The 22622-nt window shown below is 32.1% G+C and overlaps 7 protein-coding genes across 11 annotated transcripts in view; 3 read left to right on the forward strand and 4 right to left on the reverse strand.

Annotated features, from left to right (window-relative positions):
- LOC119600521 (transforming growth factor-beta-induced protein ig-h3) overlaps positions 1-519 on the reverse strand; it is a 22291-nt gene extending 21772 nt beyond the window's left edge. For 3 of the 4 annotated variants that reach the window (XM_037950783.1, XM_037950782.1, XM_037950780.1), the window contains exon 1: positions 248-519. The gene's annotated coding sequence lies outside the window, so the exon portion shown is untranslated. Of the gene's footprint in view, positions 176-247 lie in introns of those variants that run through there. The other variant, XM_037950781.1, reaches the window with a different exon arrangement.
- Positions 520-6832: 6313 nt separating this feature from the next.
- Positions 6833-9255, reverse strand: LOC119600540 (THO complex subunit 4). 2 transcript variants are annotated; one of them, XM_037950805.1, is made up of 4 exons: positions 8845-9255; positions 7772-7970; positions 7486-7698; positions 6833-7415 (listed from the first exon to the last, which is right to left on the reverse strand). In XM_037950805.1, the coding sequence occupies exons 1-4, from the start codon at positions 9082-9084 to the stop codon at positions 7267-7269; spliced, it is 801 nt and encodes a 266-aa protein (XP_037806733.1). In that variant the 5' UTR covers positions 9085-9255; the 3' UTR covers positions 6833-7266. The 2 variants fall into 2 exon arrangements, with proteins under 2 accessions (XP_037806733.1, XP_037806732.1); XM_037950804.1 differs by having other exon boundaries at positions 6833-7418; positions 8845-9254.
- A 564-nt stretch (positions 9256-9819) lies between these two features.
- On the forward strand, positions 9820-11050 carry LOC119600548 (dephospho-CoA kinase). The gene is made up of 3 exons (XM_037950825.1): positions 9820-10118; positions 10205-10496; positions 10555-11050. Exons 1-3 carry the CDS (start codon positions 10007-10009, stop codon positions 10874-10876), a joined length of 726 nt encoding a protein of 241 aa, XP_037806753.1. The 5' UTR covers positions 9820-10006; the 3' UTR covers positions 10877-11050.
- A 173-nt stretch (positions 11051-11223) lies between these two features.
- Positions 11224-12070, reverse strand: LOC119600549. Its single transcript, XM_037950826.1, has one exon. The coding sequence runs from the start codon at positions 11951-11953 to the stop codon at positions 11327-11329; it is 627 nt and encodes a 208-aa protein (XP_037806754.1). The 5' UTR covers positions 11954-12070; the 3' UTR covers positions 11224-11326.
- Positions 12071-12422: 352 nt separating this feature from the next.
- LOC119600530 (chromatin assembly factor 1 p55 subunit) lies at positions 12423-14381 on the forward strand. Its single transcript, XM_037950795.1, has 3 exons — positions 12423-12529; positions 12654-12864; positions 12937-14381. The coding sequence occupies exons 2-3, from the start codon at positions 12843-12845 to the stop codon at positions 14202-14204; spliced, it is 1290 nt and encodes a 429-aa protein (XP_037806723.1). The 5' UTR covers positions 12423-12529; positions 12654-12842; the 3' UTR covers positions 14205-14381.
- A 157-nt stretch (positions 14382-14538) lies between these two features.
- Positions 14539-16655, reverse strand: LOC119600529 (protein arginine N-methyltransferase 1). Its single transcript, XM_037950794.1, has 5 exons — positions 16481-16655; positions 16057-16422; positions 15640-15938; positions 15394-15581; positions 14539-15333 (listed from the first exon to the last, which is right to left on the reverse strand). The coding sequence occupies exons 1-5, from the start codon at positions 16491-16493 to the stop codon at positions 14640-14642; spliced, it is 1560 nt and encodes a 519-aa protein (XP_037806722.1). The 5' UTR covers positions 16494-16655; the 3' UTR covers positions 14539-14639.
- Positions 16656-20923: 4268 nt separating this feature from the next.
- Positions 20924-21719, forward strand: LOC119600557 (28S ribosomal protein S10, mitochondrial). The gene is made up of 3 exons (XM_037950865.1): positions 20924-21006; positions 21075-21340; positions 21434-21719. Exons 1-3 carry the CDS (start codon positions 20998-21000, stop codon positions 21687-21689), a joined length of 531 nt encoding a protein of 176 aa, XP_037806793.1. The 5' UTR covers positions 20924-20997; the 3' UTR covers positions 21690-21719.
- The last annotated feature ends 903 nt before the right edge of the window (positions 21720-22622 follow it).

Here is a 22622-nt window from a genome sequence, read left to right on the forward strand (position 1 = left end):
TTGTGTATAATAAACAAACAATTGTTCCGTACGTAATGTGCTGTCAGTATCGCTCTTTGCTTAAGCAAATAAAATTTGACGAAACTTGACGAAACTCTCTTAAGTACATTATAGTTTGTCACATACATTTTATATGTGTTCGCACAGTTGCTTAAGCTGACTTCAGTTTGTTTAAGCATATTATAGTTAGGCCTTTAAGACTTTTTCTTTATATATTTTTCCCCCTTTTGCGCTAAATTACACTCACTTTTGTGTGCGATTTTTTGCGAAATTACACCTCTTTGTTTTTTTATTAGTAATATTTCTTGTGGAGTTTTTTTTTAATTTATGTTTATTACAGGTAACACAAGACAATAATATATTATCACTCTTTTTCTTTCCCTCAAATCCAAAAAAAAAAAAGATCACAATTTATGAAATTTTATGATTAGTCTATTTTAATTGAAGCGTTTGTTTTGTTGTATTTGTTCTTATTCACAGCACGGTTTAAATCTTACTGAAGCAAGAACTTGTTTGTGCCGGTATTTATAAGGTCCCTCCATCTATGACTTTAGTACGATCGAGACAGATACCCACCACCACTACACTAGTGGTACAAACAAACAAATAAATAATGAATATGTGTGTTTGTATGTATGTAAGTATGTAAGTATGTATATTTTCTTCTTCTTGTACTTTTTTATTTTGTTTATGTTTTTTTTTGTCGATATTGTACATTATTTTTGCTGTGTCTCAATTAATTGAACACTAACCCAACTCAGAAGTTAGTCTCTGTCTACGTTGATTTTCTGAGCAGACATTTTGCAAATTTTGTCTCTTTTGATCATCAATAGTGATTTAACACTAATACAGACCATTTTTGAATCCTTTTTAATACCGATTTTAAAATTCATATGATTTTGTGTATTTGGTCACCGCGACGCATGTTCTCGATATCAAGTTATCGCCAAATATTTATTTCTATAACTCGATGATTGCAGTCGTCATATAACACGTAGCACAATTCTAATTTCATCCGGATCAATGTTATCCATAAAAAAAAACATTGATCAAGTTGCGATAATGATCTCCATTGATCTGGCATTATGATCAACGCACCAAACAGTGCACTATTCTGAATGTAATGGAATCTGTAGAGTCTGTGGTGGATTGATCCTACAACATATGAGGCAGTTTTGTTTTTTAATCATAAATGTCAAGTAGTGTGAGCAGTATGAGAGTTTGTTTGACAGTTAACCCTTTCGTAAGTTCAATAGGTCTAAACAAATATACTGCAACTAAACAGATATTTGGGAAATTCTGAACTATGCTACACCGAGTCAAAAAAGCAACAATGGTGGTCTGATACAACCCTCGTAGTGTGTCCGAGATGAAACAGGGATTTAGTTCTAACATTGGTCAAACGAACAGACAGATTAGCTAACTGGAAAGAGAACTGCCTTATACACTGATTTAGGATGGTTAGGCCTATAATTGTTTGGATTTTGATAAAACGAAGTATGGTTCTGGCTTCCAAGTTAATCCAGGACTTTGTTGTATGTTTATGATTCTATGTTAAATGTGTAGATTACTTCATCGTTACTATATTATTTTTTGAGAACCAACTTTTAACGTCAGCTCCAAGACGTCCCGATTATATCTCGAAGACGACTGATAGCACAAGCAACGAACATAGATCGATACTCCTACCACTAAGACCTTAGATGCCTTGCAATCCAGCGACTTCATCAGCCTGTATGTTGCAGAGGTACCTATGTATGTACCCAACACAACCTGATAGTAAACAAGAAGATCTTAGGTAATCTCTTTTTGTTTCCACAATTGCTAATCTTAATCCGTTCAGCTCTGTCTGCTCTTTTAAGGATACATCTTCGGAGCTGCTACTGAAGAAACCGATTTCTTGTAGAAAGCTTCTGTCAACTGCGAGCCATTAATTTGTACTAATCTTCCCATCAAGACCATTTCGATAAGTGACAGCAGGGCCACGATTTCAGCCTCCTTCATTTCTAGAAATGGTTTTCTCAATAATCTCCTTTAGGCTAGATCGCAAACACTTTACTCATATAAATATTTGCCTTTTTACCGCTAGCATCCACCTGGGGTTCCACGAGATAAGAATTACGCAAAATAACACTGACAGTTCGTTAAATCATTCAAATTTTACATTTCCTGAAAAGGTTACATTCTCTTGTGGTCAACGACAAACGATCTCTCTATTCACTATCTTATCCAGATAGTGACGTTCTGTGCTATGTATATAAATCTATTAGTAAGGACTTTTCCTTAACTTTCATCTTCAATAAATTAACACTGGAACCGTAACTGTACGATTTTTTACAAGTAACTGCAAATAATCAGTTAAAACGTCTGATCTAAGTGGTTAAGTAGAAAGATCTTATAAAATAAAATTTAGATTTTCTAGAATTTTTAACCAAATTTTGAGACACCCCCCAATGTGGTATATAGTGTTAATATGTTGATACTTCTCTGTCCATGATATGTTTTTGCAAATAAATCATAAAGACACTTTGGCGTCTATGATCTCACTTGAAGATCCACAATAATAATTATTGCTAACTTTTTTTTAAGTAAGTAAGTATGTTGTATGAGTGTGAGTGACAATAATAAAATGCAATTTATCATTTGTTTTCATCTGAACAATTACAATTAGGACTGCAGACGATAGGATGCATCAGTAAAATTTTAGTTTATAATAAAGACATCCATGTAGCAACAAGAATTTTTTCTTTGTAATAAAAGTAAAACTTGAGTTGCCAAGTTATCACACCTTGGTTTAGAGAGAGAGAGAGAGCCTTCCAATAGTTTTATAACCTCAAATTGAGCTAGAACGACAGCACTCCACGCTAAACTTAGCAACAGGTATACGAACTAATACATTCAACTGGTGCAAACGAGACGCAAAACTATCGTTTTTTCTGTTTCGTTTGGACATGATCAAATATTTAGGTTTATTGTCTCACAGTTACAGATATTTTTTGTCTCTGGTATGTGATAGACCACTGATGTTGTGTCCTTTTGTCAAATCGGCTGAAAAAAACTCTTTACTAACTGTGGTTGTGTTGTCTCAAATGTAATCACACAGTAATTTGTAATGCATTTTTTTGCATTCTTCTTTTACATGAGTGATAAATAGAGAGTGTAAACAAAAACTAAGAGAGATTAAACTATACAAAAACAAAGAGTACATAAAAATTATACACACACACATAGAAACATACATATTAGTAAAAGATAAAAGAGTGTAGTGAAAGTGCGAATGTGAAATGTTTTTTGTTTTGTTTTGTTATTTTTTTGTGAAGCCATCATCATTTTCTCGACAATTCTGCAGGTTTTATTTCTTTATTTTTTAAATATTTTGCATACAAATGCAAATTTTGAAGTGTTTGCAAATGCATTAATTTAAGAAATAATAAAAAAATAAGTTGCATACATGTTTTTTAATAAAAATTTATACGCATTTAGTGCAAATGTTGGATTTTTTCAATAAAAGTACGAGGTAAATTTTAAAAGTTTTTGTTTTGAAAGAAGAAAAGATGAGTTTTGTAACTTTGTTAAAAAAAATTTTTGTTTGGCACTTTAAAACTATTGTTTAATTTATTAATAAGTCTTAATTAAAGTTGTTTTTAAATTACTTTTTTAAAATTAAAATTTTCTATATTGCAATTTGCAAATTGTCTTAAATTGTTAAACAATTGCAAATAGTGGTGTATCATACTATTTATTATCATCATTTAAATAAACAAATTCTTCATACATAGAAATGATAAAAAGACTCGGAGTCTTTGTTTTTATTATAACTCATTGTTGTTTTGTTTATTCGCTATTTTAACAATTAAATAATAAATTCTCTTTATAATGGCAACATTTGTGTTCCTTTGAACAGCTTCTCTCACCTCTTAATTAAGTTGTATACTTATTCTGGAAAAAGACAACCATACATTTGTACGCACATATTTACAGTTTATTATTGATAAGTAGTCTGATGAAAAAAGTACCATGTTTATCAATATTTTTTATTTATGTTTTTTTTTCTTAATTTATAATTGTTTATAAATTAATTCCTGGAAAATAAGTTTCTTTTTATACCCTTCACCTTCGTGATAAGGGTATATACATATAAGTTTGTCATTCCGTTTGTAATTTCTACAATATAATTTTCGACCCTATAAAGTATATATATTCCGAGTCCTTATAGATAGCGGAGTCGATTAAGCTATGTCCGTCTGTCTGTCTGTCCGTCTGTCTGTGTGTTTGTTGAAATCAATTTTCTGAAGACCCCAGATATCTTCAGGATCCAAATCTTCAATAATTCTGTTGGACATACTTTCGAGAATCAGCAAAATCGGTCCATAAATAACGGAGATATGAGCAAAAATCCGAGACAACCTCTGAAAATTTCATCAAAAAAGCAACAACAACACTGCTTATTGTATAAAAGGTTGGTTTCATTGCGATGTGTATTTTGTTTTTGTTTTTTTGTGTGTGTATTTCGTTTCATATGTTTGGATGGCTGTGGTTTCATTGCCTTGTGTATTTTGTTTTTGTTTTTTTGTGTATATTGTTTCGAATGTTTGGATGGCTGTGGTTTCATTACGTTGTGTATTTTGTTTTTTCTGTTTTTTATTTCGTTTAGCATTGTTGTTGTTTCTCTTGTTTTGCTTAAGTTATGACAGGGTCGGGAATATGAAATAAATTGACATTTTATAAAATTAATATTTTTTAAACACAATATGGTGAAGGGTATATAAGATTCGGCAAAGGCGAATATAGACTTCTTACTTGTTTTTTTTAATTCTAGTCACAGTGTGACAGAAGCAGAAAATTAGCACAGACCAGAAAATTTTGTGTAAAATATTGAGATGCGTTGAGTTCTACTCCATCACATCAAGTTTTTGAGATATCATGTAGTAAAATAAAAATAATTAGGTCATCTTAAAATCCAATCTGTTGAGTTAAAAATAAAGTTTTAATCTCTGTTATATCTTTTCCTTCTTCGAGATATCTTAATGTAAAGTTTGCAGCAGTCATAAATTGACAAAAACTATTTTCTATTACATTTCACCTTCTTTTATGACAAACTTACATATACATACATACATGTATGTATGTCACAATATGTCATAGCTTTTCCTAAAGATTAGGTTAAGATATACAACAGAGGTTAAAACTTCATTTTAAACTCATGAACTTTCAGATAAAGTCTTATATATGACAAAAAATGTGTTTTTTTTTCAGACTTTAAAACACAATATCTTTAAAACTTAATGTGATTGAGACATGTTCGTTGTCAGCGTAACTCAGTCCTTTAATCCTACAATATAATCCATACTTTAGACTAGAATGTAGTAAAGACTTTAGATTTCGGGCTAAGACCCACTAAATAGCTTCAGAATAGGAAATAATGGATTGAATTCAGGGCAATGCCCATTAAATAGCTTCAGAATAGGAAAGAATGTATTGAATCCGACAAACTGTTTGAGGGATGTTGAGATGCCGGTATATACATTGCTGACATGGATATAAAAAAGTTATTTAGACTGTTTAAGGGGTGGGCAGATGATGATATATTGATTGCTGACATGGATATAAAAAAGTTATTAATACTCTCTAACAAATGCAGTATCGTCCATTCTAGTGATCTGGAAAGCGACGGAACGAGAACATATAGTTCCGAGATCGATAATCAAACTGCACTTATAGCATTGTCATACGGTGTACTCGTGCCTAGTCTAAGAATATAGAAATGCTCTCAGTGATATTATAAGGCTGTGTTGGGTACCAGGAGGTAGAGGACGAACTTTCAAGACGAACCTTGATCTAAATGAAAGGAACAGGGGGGCCAATACACCCATTTGTCCCTGTAACAAGCTAATTTCTTGAAAGCCCAAGCCTCCATGGCCAAAACTTGATGCAAAAGCGACCGGATAGATTTTTTAGGGGTTTTAATGGGCAATTGTTCTATTAGGACCTTTGTTAGCAAATAGGACATGACTATATCGGAATTTTGTAGGCGATTGAACATATAAAGGGCTATTGACCTAGATCACTGTCACATTACTTTCTTGATCTGATTCTAACTACTTTCTTCTATATTTTTCTATCTTATCACAATGGGAATCATAATTGATCTGATTCTGACTACTTTCTTTTATATTTCTCTACTATCTTATCACAATGGGAATCATAATTGATCATAACAGTCTTCGAATGGAGTTGCAACTTAAGGTGTATAACCCCTCCTTGCCTAATATAACAATTAATAAAAATCGATATTATTATAGATTTTTATGGAAAATTTAACTGATTTTGAATGTTTTCTCGATAAAATGCCTTTTAAAGGTCAATATTATGTCTATTTAAGATGGATTATCAGTTTTTTTTTTCACAAATTTTTAACATTTTCTCGATCGTACGAAAGTTAAAGAAACTAAATCGTTGTGAGATCACTTATTTTCATTGTTTTCTCAATTAGGTTCATTTTGATTTTTAATGAAAAATATAAGCGATCGCAGATTAATAATGAATATTTTCCGATCTGCAGATTTTATTTTTTCACCAAAATCAAATATTTGTAATACATACTTTCTTTTCAAGCAACCACACCGTATTAAAGTTTTTTCTTTTCAATTCGTTCTTGGTCGTACGCATATTTCAGGAAATGATAGTGATCACTGATTTTGATTATTTCTTGATTAGAGGCCTTAATCAACTAGTGTTTCGAGTTGTGTCCTAATTTTAAATAAAAAAGCTTTTATTTTACATTTTTGTTTTGTTTTTTTATTTACCACAATTTCTTTTAACATAAAAAATATTTTCAGGTTTTTTGTTTTATTCATTTAATTCAATTTAATTAGTCAGACAAAGAGATAGGGTGGTAATTGTTTTCAAGTCAAGATTAATGTAAACTTAAAAATTAATAAAAAAAAAATAAGTGTTGAAAAAAATTTAATTTAAAGAAAAATTGTTTGTAACTACTACAAAATAATATATAAATTAAATTGGTGGGCCACACGCATAAAATGAATTTTTCTATATTTTAGTAGAAAAAGGGATTGATTGTACTTTACATTAGAAAATATAAAACGCGTTAAATGTTTAATGTGTGTGTGTGTGTTAACTACCACCATTTGAGGGCCGGCTGCAGCTTGAATTTCTTGTTGTTTTGTTGTATAAACGAGACGAAGACTTACAATTAGAAATTTGTATTGATAATTTATTATATCATTAGAATTAAAAACTATTTATCTAAATTTTCATATCGTTGACATAAGCATCTAACTCGGCATCGAGTTCTTCGGCAGTAGGAGCTGTTTTCTTATTATTACGGCCACCACCAGCAGCACCACCGGCGGGTCTATTGCGATTTGCAGGGCCACCACGACGATTGCCGCCAGCTGCTGAAAATTAATAAGAAAAACGAGAGTTTTATATGGTGGAAAGTTACCAGGTTTGTTTAAAATTTACCTCCACCTCTTCGGTTACCACCAGCTGCGCCACCACCCACTTGTGGTCTACGTTTTTGCGGACTGGGGCCGGCTGTGCGCACAGGTCTAGTTATACTAGCGGCATCAGTTAAGAATTGTATATTCATGGGTCTGCCATCCAAAGGTACACCATTGTATTGTTTAATGGCCTTCAAAGCATCTGATCTTCTTTCAAACACAACATCGGCAGTACCTAATATGTAAAGTAATAGAAAAGTTTGTGTTGTTGTAACATACGTTTAACTTAAAATCTACAAAAAACTTACCTAAGGATCTGCCCGAACGATCATAATGTACGGCCGCCTTCTTCAGCGGTCCAAATTCTGTGAATAGTTCCCGGATATCCGAGTCCGATACGCCATAATCCAAATTTGACACTAATAGTTTGGCTGAATCCGTTGTTTTCAATATACCCCGTTTAGGTCCATCGTACATGTCATGTTTCCAAGCGCTGTTCACATCACCCTAGAGAAGTAGGAGTAGGTACAAGTTGCAACAGAAGTTCGTTTTTGTTTTTGATAAAGAATTTTTGAGTCTTTTGTGTTCAAATCTAAATTTTGTAGTAGTCGGTGATAAAAACTGGGTCGCCGGTTGCAGCTACCATCGGGAGGAAGTTTGATTAAGTGTTTTGATATTTTTGAATGGAAGAAGTAGTAGTAGTACAAAACGTAGCTAAAAACTCAACGGAATGATTTAAGTGGGATTTGATTTGCGAAAAGAAATTTGTAATATATGTAATAAATTGAAGAATATAAATATGTATGTTATTATGTATGTAAATTAAAAAAAAAATTCACTAAAACATTTATAAAAATTATTATGGAGATCCTGTTGTCGTTTAAACGGAGTTTTATAATTGTTTAAAACAAGAAAGAAAAAGTTTGCATTTGTTTAATGTTTCAACGAAGAAAATGTAAACAGTGTAGTTAGTAGTAGGGTTGCCACATCATACAGCATTTACTGTTTGTCTTTTGTTTTTGTTATTAAGTCTATTTTTTGTTTCTGCCTTGACATTTTCTTTCACTTTCTCACTTGTTTTCATTTTGGTTTTTGCGTTTGCATATACACCGTTAAAGAGACCATTTTATTTTTTTGCTTTTTTTGTTTTTTGTCAAGAAGTATATACTTTTATACTTCGTTTTATTTTATAAAAAACCATGCTTTTGCTTTGTTTTTGAAACTCAATATTTTTGCATTTTATCAATTAGTTTTGAGGTATATTTCTGCAGCCGGAGACTTGTTTCCATACGCTTATCATATATTTAGCTTTATTAAGCCAGTTGTAAGTGACCAACTCGATACATTTTCTAGAATTTCATCATGTTTGCTAATTTATTACCCTTGAAAATTTGGCTTTTTGTATGCCTCCAGCACCACGGCCTTTTAAGACGCCACCGCCGGGTTTACGTGGTGATGTTTGAACTCTACGGCCTCCCTGACGTTGTGGTCCTTTATTGCCAGCTGCACCACCACCACGTCTATTGCCGCCGCCACCACGATTTCCTCCTTGAGGTTTTCTATTCTGGCTACGGTTAGACTTAATGATATCATCCAAACTCATTTCAATTTTATCCACCATTTTGTTAAGTGTTATTATGTTTTCTGTTTCAAACTATTAAAGAGTATTTTAATATAATTTTTATATTAATTAGCGGCGATTCTTTTTTATATTATATTTATCACTGAAAAATTGGTTTCTTTAACTGCAAGCGCCGCGCACGAAATTAGAAATAAAAATGGAGTATGATCACGAAAAAACACGAATGCTTTGCTGAATAAAAAAATTGTGCAACTGCAGCCAACTTCACTTGTTATGTCAAGTGCTGCCATATTTTTGAAGTACGTTAATCATTTACAGTGATTAACATGGTGGGGAGTTGTAAATAAATAAACTGTTTTTTATTGAAAAAACTTCTTGAAATTGCATTTCTTTAATTAAAAATATTGTAAATTTCTTATAAATAATATTATGGGAAATTTTGTTTTAAATATTTTCTTAACTTTTCTATAGAATATTTTCGAAATTTACAATTTTTAAGAATTTGTTCAATAAAATAAACATTTTCTTTATTTTTTCAATTTTTAACAGTTTCGGCACATCGTTTTGTGCGAAAGAGAAATAGTTTTTTGCTTGTGACACCTCTGTATACCCTGTGGTTTCGCTCAACTACTTGGAATTATGAAGTATTTTGCATTCGCAAAATTATGTTTGAAATAAAAAACAAAATAAATAAAAAGTTTAAATGTGGTAACTCTGTTTAGATTTGCTGCAGTACAAAGCGAATCTATACAAGGTGGCACTTAAGGAAGAATTTCTGTTTATGTACATTTTGACAGTAACAGATAGCAGAGTATTTTTAATGACATTTGACACAATCAGATGTTTAGCTTAGACCATCTAAGTTGAATATGCCTAGATGCAATTTCTGTTTAATTAGGGGTTGTTGGAAGTAATAATATTTGCTTTAAGTTAAAAGTTTATTTAAAATATTACTAATAAAATGTTTATTGTGGCTATAACTGGAGGCATTGCCACAGGCAAAAGTACAGTTAGTAAAGTTTTCGAAAGAAATGGCATACCAGTGATAGATGCCGATAAAATTGCTCGTCAAAGTAAGTACATAGTAGTTAAATATTAATTAATGTTAATTAAGAAAGAGTATGACCTAATTTCTAACTGATTTTAATATTACATAAAGTTGTGGAACCTGGTAAACCTTGCTGGCAAAAAATCAAGGAAACCTTTGGCGATGAAATTCTGCTGCCAACGAGAGAAATTAACCGAGATGCATTGGGTAAGGCCATATTTGCCGATAAGGAGCTGAGAGGCAAATTAAATAAAATAACACATCCTGTTATACACCGCACCATCTTCAAGGAGGTTTTCAAAAATTTTATGTCGGGCAGAGCTTGGATTGTTTTGGATTTGCCTTTACTTTTCGAAACAGGCCTTTTAATGGACTTTATACACAAAATTATATGTGTAACATGGTATGACTTAATGAACTCTCTTGAAAATACATAAAAATGTAATTTATATTGCTTCTAGTGAGCCGGATTTGCAATTAAAACGTTTGATCGCTCGTAATGAGCTGTCGCCAGAAGATGCTCGCAAACGCATTGAATCGCAAATGCCGTTGGATAAGAAATGTGAACAATCTCACTTTGTTATAGATAATAATGGTTCTGTTGAGGATACGGAAGCTGCTGCCCAGCATATTTGCGATTTAATGAAGGAAAGCAAACAACATTGGCTCAATCGTTTAAGTCTGTTGGGCATTGTGGGTGCCATTTTGTTTGTTATCTATTATTTGAATAAGATTTTTAACTTTCTTCCCGATCTGAGTAAGGGTTTAACATGGTATAATTAGTTTTCCTAGTTCAAGCTTATAGAGAAAAGTTATTACTACTTTGGTGGCCTACTATACCAAAGGCATTTAATTAATTTACTAGCCATTGATGTATTTTTTAAAATGTAGTTCAAATTGTCATAACGTTATCAGTTAAATGATAATAAACGCTAAAGATAAACTTTAAAAATAAAATAAATAGACTCGTTTTAGTACTAATCAGATTTGTTGGTTGTAGGTGAAATGGACTCAATATTTTGGATTTTTATAAAAGCTTTGTGGTGGTATTATATATATCGCCACAGATTTAATTGTGTTTCAAAAAACTGCAATTCTAATATGTATTACAACAAACCAGTAATGAATTATTTATTCAGTTTTAAAACAATATTTATTGGTTTTGTGTTTATATTTGTGTTATTTCTATAAATATAAAGGGAATTTTAATACTTAATTTTTAAATCAATATTACTATTTTGTTTCCTCAACATCCAAGTCCTTTTCCATATCCTCCTTTTTCTTTAATTGCATCTTTTCCTCTACCGCCTCCAAACGTTTGTTCATAGTGTTGAGCGACTCCAAGAGACCCGATTGTATCTCACCATAACGTTTCATGGCCAATATCAGACTTTCTTCAATCAGTTCAGCTTGTTGGGCAAATTCTCCATTATCCTGGCTAATTTGCTTTAATTTATCCACACATTCACCTGGAATATTACGAAAATATTCAGCACCTAATGTGGGTTCCAGTTCTTTAATCTTATCCAATTGTTGAAATTGTGTATGCAGTTCATGACCCACTGCATTAAGATAGACTTCTTTAGCTCGGACTTGTTGGTTTTCTTCTAGGAAATGAGGATCTAAGTACTTTTCCAATTCATCGGATCTGTTGACGATCTTTTTGATTTGTTCACGCCCCGAAATGGCTTCATTTAAAATATTATTGGCCGAGACTAAAGAGTCAACAATATTCTCACCAGCCACTTTTGTTGAATCACCCTCATTAGCATTTGCAGAAGTGGCATTTTGTTCGGGAACATTGCCAATGATACGGGACAACGTATCTATGCGTTTTTCCAAAATATCCAAAGCCTCCATGGTATGCAATTTACAACACAATTACAATACTTTATTAAACAAAAACAATTTGCAAAAATTTCTTTAAAAAAAATGATGTCAACACTACTTTTGTTGACATTTGTAATACCGACTACATAAATAATCAGTATTTTAACAACAGTACTTGTATTCATTACCTTTTATTGAATTCATCTGGTAGCCTTCGCAGGGCTGCCAAGTTGTTTAATTTACACGGGCGGTCGACGTTGTTTGCTGCAAAAAATGCTTTGTATTTGACATCAAACAGTTGCCAAATTGTGTTTGTAAATTTATAAATTTATTTATTAATTTTTAATTACTTAAATTATTTTAACCGGCAGTATATCTACCTATTAAACGATAACCGGAGTTTGAGATATTGGCCCTAAAAATGTTTTATTAAGTTTTACATTTTATAGTATTTGTAAAATTATTCAATTTTAAATGGCGCTTTTTTACACACGTTTTTGGAATTTTTTTGAGCCACTTACGGTTCTTGGACGAGTTGGCAACACTGCTTTCAGCATTTACTAAATTATAATTTTTTGTCTTGGCAAATTATTTGCACATTTTCCGGTAAATTTTATTCATATCTTTAAAAATACTCGCTTAAACTTAACAAAAAGTGTAGATAATTATTCCTATATAAACTTGCAACTAAAAAATTATAAAATTAAAAACAATTTTTTTCTTTTTATAGTTAGAAAAGCATTTTATTAAATACTCTCATTTGAGACTGCGACGCTGCTGCAAAAAATACACATTTCAACAAACACAAAACAAACTACGGAAAGATTGTGTTTTGGCGGGACTGTTGCTTGCCTTTTGGTCGAGTGTTAAGCTAAAAAAAAATTAAACAATAATTTTCATATAGAAAGTAAACACCAACATGGTCGATCGCAGTGATAATGGTAAGTGTTTCAGCAATATTTTAAATATCAGCAGAAGTAAATTATAATTCGTGTTCGTTTTTGTTGCAATAGCGGAATCATTTGATGATGCCGTAGAAGAACGCGTTATCAATGAGGAGTATAAAATCTGGAAGAAAAATACTCCATTTTTATACGATTTGGTTATGACTCATGCTTTGGAGTGGCCTTCTTTAACGGCCCAATGGCTGCCGGATGTTACCAAACAGGAGGGTAAAGACTATTCGGTACATCGTTTGATTTTGGGCACTCACACCTCCGATGAACAAAATCACTTGCTAATTGCTAGTGTCCAGCTGCCCAGTGAGGATGCCCAATTCGATGGCTCTCATTATGACAATGAGAAAGGAGAATTTGGTGGTTTTGGTTCCGTATGTGGTAAGATTGAAATTGAAATAAAAATCAACCATGAGGGTGAGGTAAATAGGGCTCGCTACATGCCGCAAAATGCTTGTGTTATTGCTACAAAAACACCCTCTAGTGATGTTTTAGTCTTTGATTATACCAAACATCCCAGCAAGCCCGAGCCTTCGGGAGAATGTCAACCGGATTTAAGATTGCGTGGCCATCAAAAGGAAGGCTATGGCTTGTCGTGGAATCCAAATTTAAATGGCTATTTGCTGTCAGCTTCTGACGATCATACCATATGTTTGTGGGACATAAATGCTACACCCAAGGAGCATCGTGTTATCGATGCTAAGAATATTTTTACTGGCCATACCGCAGTCGTTGAGGATGTAGCCTGGCATTTGTTGCATGAATCGTTGTTTGGCTCTGTGGCCGATGACCAAAAACTTATGATTTGGGACACACGTAATAATAACACTTCCAAACCTTCGCACACAGTAGATGCCCATACGGCCGAAGTAAATTGTCTTAGTTTCAATCCCTATTCAGAATTTATTTTAGCCACCGGTTCGGCTGATAAAACGGTGGCTCTGTGGGATTTGCGTAATCTTAAATTGAAATTACATTCCTTTGAATCGCATAAAGATGAAATTTTCCAAGTACAATGGTCTCCCCATAATGAAACTATTTTGGCTTCATCGGGCACCGATCGCCGTTTGCATGTCTGGGATTTGTCGAAAATCGGTGAGGAGCAAAGTGCCGAAGATGCAGAAGATGGTCCACCGGAATTGCTCTTCATTCATGGCGGTCACACGGCCAAAATATCAGATTTCTCTTGGAATCCCAATGAACCCTGGATAATATGCTCCGTATCGGAAGATAATATTATGCAAGTTTGGCAAATGGCAGAGAATGTTTACAATGATGAGGAACCCGAGATACCAGCTTCTGAACTGGAAGGTGGTACAGTTTAATAAAGCTCGAAATAGGAGGTGTATTGCAAAGGAGAAAAACAGCTCATAATTTTGAAAATTATATGCTAAAGCATCTTTTTAAATGTTTAAATATAAGTTAGAACTCGATTCGATGAGAGTATTTTTATTATTTGTATGTTTCAAGAAATTCAAACAAAAAAAAAAAAAAAAAAAAAATTACATGCAGCAGCATTTTTTTAAATAAATAAATTATTTTCAATATTCTAGATGTGTGGTTTGTGTTTAATAAATCAAGTTTATTAGAAAATCGTACCAACCCTCCTAATATTTGTATAAGTTTCATCTAGAATGGTGTAGTGAAAAATCCTGAATATTTTTTCAAAATTCTTTTAATGAAATTTTTATAAAAGATTGTTCTTAATACGTTTATTTCTTATACAAATTTACAACTTCCTTTTCACTAAACACTTTTCTCTAATCCAAATAATAAGTATATTTCTTATTAAATGCTTCTAGAATAATATCCAATGATCTGGCACTTTTATGACTTCTTTTACAGTGCAAAACTCCTCGAACAACATCTCCCTTCTTAACAGCCTGAGGTTCTTCAATGAAAAATACAACTTGCTTCCAATGTGTTGGCTTATCATTGGGTGATGTGCCAAACATAACCGGCTCAGGCAATTCGAAATAGGTATCGAAATATCCCACAAATGAGGATAATTCACCATCCTTACAGCAAGTCAATTCGAAATTATACTTAAAATTGGAATAGTTCAAGTCAACTTTCATTAAATCTAAATCAGCAATACAATTAGCATCGGTGAGTATATGTTGAGCATCCACGATGTCTATTAAAGGTTCGTGCATAACTTCTTTACGCATATTGGACATGTTAAGGCCATAAACATCATTCCAGAATGTTACATGATTCTTAAAGAGTGACTCGTTGCCATAGCCCACAATGCTCATGGTACAACGATTTGGTAAAAGAATACCATTCTCCTTTAAATGATTATCTCGAGCATAGATAACACTATCTAGCATACCCTCGAATAGTAGGAAATAACCCATCCATTCGGATATAATAATATCGAATTTTTGCTCCGGCAATTCAGTGTCTTCTAAACGGCCCTTTACCAATGTAATGTTTTCCACATTGTTTTTTCTATAAAAAAAATTGAAAAATGTTTAAACGCTTAAAATTTTTTCTTAAAGTTAAGCTTACTTGACTATATCCATGGCATTATAGATAATATCTGAATTATCAATGCCCACCACTTTGGCTGCTCCCGCCTGTGAGGCAAATATGGAGAGTACAGAAGTGCCGCAACCCACATCTAAAACAGATTTTCCCTTAACAAAGTCTTTGTTCTTTAATAAAGCATCCCTATAGGAAGTGGTTCTAACAACGTCCTAGAAAAAAAAGTGAACAATAAAAACTGAAATTTTTGTTAAGGTTTTTTGCACACACCGACAGCATTTCATGATGTATGCCAAAATGAGCATAACTATCAAAATATCCCTCATCAGCTTTAAGTGATACTGAGGAGACACATGTGATATTTTTGTTTTTTGTCTCTACTTTCTTATCATCCTTTTCCATTAAACGTTGAAAACCTTTACGCATAGTTTCCATGTCCTGTGAGGCCTGCTCCAGTTGCTCTTGTTGGAATTTGACTTGTTCTTGCAACTTCAATACCAAAGCCTTTAAATCCGCTTCGTTTGTGGTGGTTCCAGTTGAGGTTGTCTCTGTTTTCAAGTCATCATAATCTAGAACAGTTAAAAAATTATTTTTTAGTTACACGTATTTACAAAGGAAATATTGGGAAATGTCTTGCCCTTAGGTAAATGATAGTTTAGTATAAAAATTCGTTTCTGTTTTACTCACCATAACTTAACCAAGATTCATATTCTTTGGGTTTCAAATATTTCTCATCATTCCAAAATGCTGCTGTTACATTTTGTAACTTCTCCTCACTTATACCGTCCAGACGTATACAATTGATTAACTTTATAAATGAATACTGATCCATTTGAAATTGAGCCTTTAATTGGGAAAAATTTACTTTATGAACCATTTTAACATGTTCTAAAGCTAATTCCACTGAAGGCAAAACTTGTGAACAGAATAGACAAGTAGTGGATTCACCCTGTTCCATAGGTTCTTCATCGGAATCATTGTCGGTAAAATCGGAATCATTTTCACAATTTCCATTGACACACACCTCGCTATCTCTTTCCAAAGGAGGTAAATCTGTAACATATAAAAATTAGTAAATATATAAAACTTTGTTATCTAAATAAATATTTACCTTCTTGATCCATTTTTCTAGAGATTTAAAAAATGAATTACTAAAAATTAAATAAAACTTGTAAAATTTATTGTAAACAAATGGGTGGTTATTTTAAATGCACGTGTGGTTGAAATGTCAACAATAGCTACACTGAGAGAAAAATAACTATGTAAATTATCTCGACAATTAAAATAATAATTTTAAAGAAACTAAAAGTAAAATTTACATTAAAAAAAAAACACTTCTAAATTTAAATGTTGTATTTTTTATAAATTAAATAATATTACTAATGGGATTTTATAAAGAGCATCCTGTTACTAATTTAAAAATAATTCATATTTGCCTCATCCTGTTTGTGTTTTCTGCACAGCTGTTTTTGTTTTGCTGTCAAGACTTTCGTACTTGCATACAGAGACTTGCGCCGATTCGGCTTAAGCCGACTAAGCCTAGCCGCCGAACAAAATGTCAAAGCCGTCGCCGCCGAAAATCTTTCAGCTTAATACGGCTTGAAAATTTCGCCATATTTTGTACAATTTACAGAAAACTTTCGCTAAATTTATGGCATTTTACAATATAAAATTAATTTGTTTTCATTTAAGCAAGTTTTCTTTTATCTAATAATAAGCCGCTCATTGAAATTTGGCCGGTGTAGAACTTTGCTCAACGTTCGTTGTACATGCTTCGCCTCAGATATTTTCGTGTTTTCACGCCTAATTCGAGTCGCTGCTTTGACTTCAAACCAGCTTCGTTGACGTCAACGGAGCTACACCTTTTTACATTGCTGGTATGTCATACCGTAAAGGGCTAGGGTATCGAACATGTGTATTTCAAATGGGAAGTGCAGTTGATGTCAATTCTGCCGACTGCGAAAAGAAATTCTGCTAGAATTTTTCGCGCCAAGCTGTTTTCTGCATTTTTTATTTGCCACAAAAAATCTGTTGTTGTGTGTGTGCGAAAATCTAAAATGACAGAAATGATATTCTTTAAATAAAAAAATAATTGTTTACTAAAAATTGAAAGTAATAAGATTGTATGCTATACTACTATACCGAGGGTCATTGTACAAAGAAACAGCAAGTGTTGGGTTGAATTTAGTTAAATTGTTAATAATTATGATGAAATTTTTTTAAGGCGGGGTTTGTTTTCGTTTAATACCCAAAAGTGTTTATCGAAATCTATATTTGGCATATTTGTGAGATCTAGAAGATAAAAAAATGTAAGTAATGGTGTTAATTAATTATTTATTTGTCTATAAAGAACGTCTTTCTTTTCAAGAAAGAGGAGGCATCATGATGGTCTCCTGGAAGAATGCCCACATATATACCTCCCTAGTCACCTAGGCGGGTGGTGGTCGGTCGGCTAGTGGTGACATGGTATATTATCACCTAGAGGCAATGGACGGAAGCTGATTGCCGTATTCAGGGGGTATCCTTGGGATACATACTTATTATTATACCATTGATCTCAGCAGAATCACTACCATACACCCATATTAGAGCGCGATGTCTGTCTGGTGTGTCTTTCAGTGAAGCTCCTGTTGTCTCCAAACACTATGGTGGGCGAATATTTACAAGAAACAATTGTTAAGCCGCCTTTAATACAAATTTATAGCTTTATAGAGAATGTCTTCACGGACCTAGAGGATATAACCTGGCTAGGTATGTAGATGTTGTTTGGCCAAATATTGGTACTAACCATTGTGGGCTTTATGTCGACTTTAGGTCCCTTATTATAGTTGTCACACTATACCAAATAAGCATTCTTGCTAGAATTAAAGTTTAAAACAAGTTTAATTCCAGTCAAACATTCAAATTTCAAGTGTTGAAATACACTTTAATTCAATAGCATTCTCCAGTGAAAACGAAACTTGAATTCAAGTCGAACATTACAATGTTTTTACAGTATAATTCAATGCACGAAATCTATATACATAATACATATATAAAATTCTAACTGATTCATCATCGTAGAGCCTAAACGGTTTTAGCTAAAGAGCTGAAATTTAGACAAGAGGTTGGTCTTCCACCAAATAGATCCACTTAGACGGGATTTTTGGAAATTCGAATGATTAGGGGGTTAAAAATGGTAAAAACGGGTAAATTCGGTAACCTCATATCTCCTAAACTATAAAAGATACAAAAACAGTTTAAAGCTTATCGTCGTTCATTTAAAAAATAAGCGGGCAGGTGTCTGGTACTTTTTTCAAATTCGGCCCCTTTGGGGAATTAACGGGTAGAAACTGTAATTTGGTACTTCTTTTGCACCCCATGTATCTTTTAAACCAGAGAACATTCAAAAAATATTTTTGAATCCTTCATAACTTGACGAACAAATAAAAATATAAATTTAGTACTTTTTGGATACTCGGACGTTTAAGGGGTGAAAATTGTACCTATTTTTGGTACTTTTTTATAAAACATTGTTTTTGGTTTATTAACTTATACATATGAATACATAATAACGGGCTCCCAATACGATGTTGCAACTGGTACTTTTTTGACTTAGAACTTAGAAACATGTAATTAAGCACTTGAGAATCTATAAAAGTGGACTTTTTGGTACTTTTTCGTTCTTCAAAAGGTACTTTTTGAGTTTTTTATTTTTCGTTCTTCGACTGGTACTTTTTGAATTTTTTATAATATTGAACCTAGAAACATGAATTTAGGAATGTACAGCCCGGATTAAGTAATAACATATAAAAGGAAACTTTTTGGTACTTTTTCGTTCTTCAAAAGGTATTTTTTGAATTTTCTATAATATTGAACATGGAGTAAGTGAGAACATATAAAACGGGACTTTTTGGTACTTTTTCGTTCTTCAATACGATGTTGCAACTGGTACTTTTTTGACTTAGAACTTAGAAACATGTAATTAAGCACTTGAGAATCTATAAAAGTGAACTTTTTGGTACTTTTTCGTTCTTCAAAAGGTACTTTTTGAGTTTTTTATTTTTCGTTCTTCGACTGGTACTTTTTGAATTTTTTATAATATTGAACCTAGAAACATGAATTTAGGAATGTACAGCCCGGATTAAGTAATAACATATAAAAGGGAACTTTTTGGTACTTTTTCGTTCTTCAAAAGGTATTTTTTGAATTTTCTATAATATTGAACATGGAGTAAGTGAGAACATATAAAACGGGACTTTTTGGTACTTTTTCGTTCTTCAACTTGTACTATTTGGATTTTCTTTTATAATGAACCTAAAAACATAAAACTAAGCAATCAGGGACTTGAGTGAATAAAAATTTAAACTGGAGTATTTCTGGTAATTTTTCGTTCTTTAACTGGTACTTTTTGAATTTTCTAAAATATTGAATATATAAACATATCGTATCCTAATTGAACGAAAATTTATCTCGCTTACGTCCACTAAAATAGGAATAGTCTTCCTTTAGAGTTGCGAGTTTTCATACATTCTAATAATGTTTTCAAAGTGAAACTTTTGGAATATTTTTCAATCTCTTTGTGATCCCTTTAAATGATGTTGTTCTGGAAGAACTTTAACATCCATGTAAACATTTTGGGTAATAAACTGGGGGACTACCAATGAGGGGAGCGGAACCTCCGATATGAATTAAATACAAAAATTCGTTTATCTGGGAAACTAATATAACTAAATTCTTCAAATTTTGCACGAACAACTTTAATATTCATCTGAACATTTTGGAGAAAAAAGGGCGGACTTTCATCTGGGGGGCTTGGAGCTCCCATATGAATTAAATAGAAAAATTCGTATATCTGAGAAACTATTAGAGCTAGAATCTTCAAATTTTACTGAAGAACATTTAGAGAATAACGGGCGGACTTTCAATGGGGGGCTTGGCACTTCCCATATGAATTAAATACAAAATTTTGTATATCTGGAAACTATTAATTCAAATTTTTCATAGATTAAATTAAAATCTTAATTAACGTTCGGAATAATTGGCGAAATTGCAATAATTTGCGTGGAATCTCCCATATGTAACAAATTGTATATCTGGAAAACTATTGTAGTTAGAATCATCAAAATTGTTAAGTAGGTTTCTTATTTATATTGCTTTTAGGGTAGCACAGCACACTGGGTATAGCTAGTAAATAAACAAATAAAATATCTTTGTTTTTACGTTATTGATCATTTTCTTAATGCAAAATTTTTTAGAAACTGATTTTCTGCAAGATGTTTTATAATGAAGATAGGGTTAAATATCGGCAGATCCTAGTAAAACTTGGAGAAAGGATTTGTTTTTAATTTTTAAGAATTTTTTATACATCCCTGCATAATTTCTCATGCAACTTTTGAGTTTGCTCTGTTTTGTTGTCATAAACAATATATTTGCTTCCAAAATCCTACTTTCTGATCTCTCGGATTCCGTTTTTATTTAAAATCGTTGAAAAATTAAAAACTAAACGTAGTTGAAAACTTAGCCGGCTTACAGTCGATTTTAAGCCGCCGCCGACATATTTAGTGTCAGTCGCCGCCGCCGTTAATATTTGTCGGCGCTTGCATAACCTATAATTTTTAAGAAAAAAACACAAAAACTATTAAAATTATGATTTCGGTAAATATTCTTTTAAATTAAAATTAATTAAATTAAAATATTTTCATTTAAATTTCTAATGTTTCTAGATTGTTAGAAATTTGTTAGGCTCACGCACTGCTGCCAATGTAACAGCCTTGCGTTGCTTGGCTACTGAAGCTAGCAATGCTGTTACTTCACCAGCTGATTCCTCAGCTATAACACCTCCTCCCACAACTGCTGAATTAAATGAACAGGATAAACTTTTTAGTAAATTGGAAATAGAATTACGTGGTATTGATCCGGCTGTTTTAAAAAGTTATTCTTGGTTCGCCACCACAGCTGCTGACCATTTGGGTATTGAAGTTGGTAACTGGTAAGTTACTAGGGGAATAAATTTAGGAAGAGATTGAGAAATCTGGCATTGTTTTATAATTGTTTAACGTTTATTGTTTTTTATCCACTACAGTTGGTCGCCCCGTAAAGCACACAAGGAACGCATGACACTTTTGAAATCTGTCCACATTTACAAAAAACATCGTGTACAATATGAAATTCGTACATATTTCCGTTATATGAATTTCCATAAAATGACTGGTTCTACTTTGGATACATTTTTGGAATATATTGAAAGAAATTTACCCGAAGGTGTAGCATTAAATGCAACTAAAACAGAAATACAAGAATTACCAGAACATTTAAGAGAACCACCAAGTGAGAATTAAATAAACGTTAATTGTTAAAATTTAAAAAAATACTACTACTGGAAGTATTGTTTTTGTTGTTTAAAATAAATCAGGTTATATGGAGGTAATAAATTAAAAAAAAAAAAAAATCAACATGAATTGTATGGCTACCAGCAAGTAAGTCAATTGTTTTATATGTCTAATTGCTTATATGTATATCTTAATACAATTTATTAATTTTGTTATCATAATTGGAATGCAGTTAGGGTAATCTGGAATAAGTTATTATTTAGAATAGATAGATACATAGATAGATAGATAGATAGATAGATAGATAGATAGATAGATAGATAGATAGATAGATAGATAGATAGATAGATAGATATAGATAGATAGATAGATAGATAGATAGATAGATAGATAGATAGATAGATAGATAGATATAGATAGATAGATAGATAGATAGGTAGATATATAGATAGATAGACAGATAGATAGATAGATAGATAGATAGATAGATAGATAGATAGATAGATAGATAATAGATAGATAGATAGATAGATAGATAGATAGATAGATAGATAGATAGATAGATAGATAGATAGATAGATAGATAGATAGATAGATAGATAGATAGATAGATAGATAGATAGATAGATAGATAGATAGATAGATAGATAGATAGATAGATAGATAGATAGATAGATAGATAGATAGATAGATAGATAGATAGATAGATAGATAGATAGATAGATAGATAGATAGATAGATAGATAGATAGATAGATAGATAGATAGATAGATAGATAGATAGATAGATAGATAGATAGATAGATAGATAGATAGATAGATAGATAGATAGATAGATAGATAGATAGATAGATATATAGATAGATAGATAGATAGATAGATAGATAGATAGATAGATAGATAGATAGATAGATAGATAGATAGATAGATAGATAGATAGATA

This window comes from Lucilia sericata, unplaced genomic scaffold (genome assembly GCF_015586225.1).
Source record: "Lucilia sericata isolate MDLA Ls3-8-SP2 unplaced genomic scaffold, ASM1558622v1 Contig000116F_arrow, whole genome shotgun sequence".
Classification (NCBI taxonomy): Eukaryota; Metazoa; Arthropoda; class Insecta; order Diptera; family Calliphoridae; genus Lucilia; species Lucilia sericata.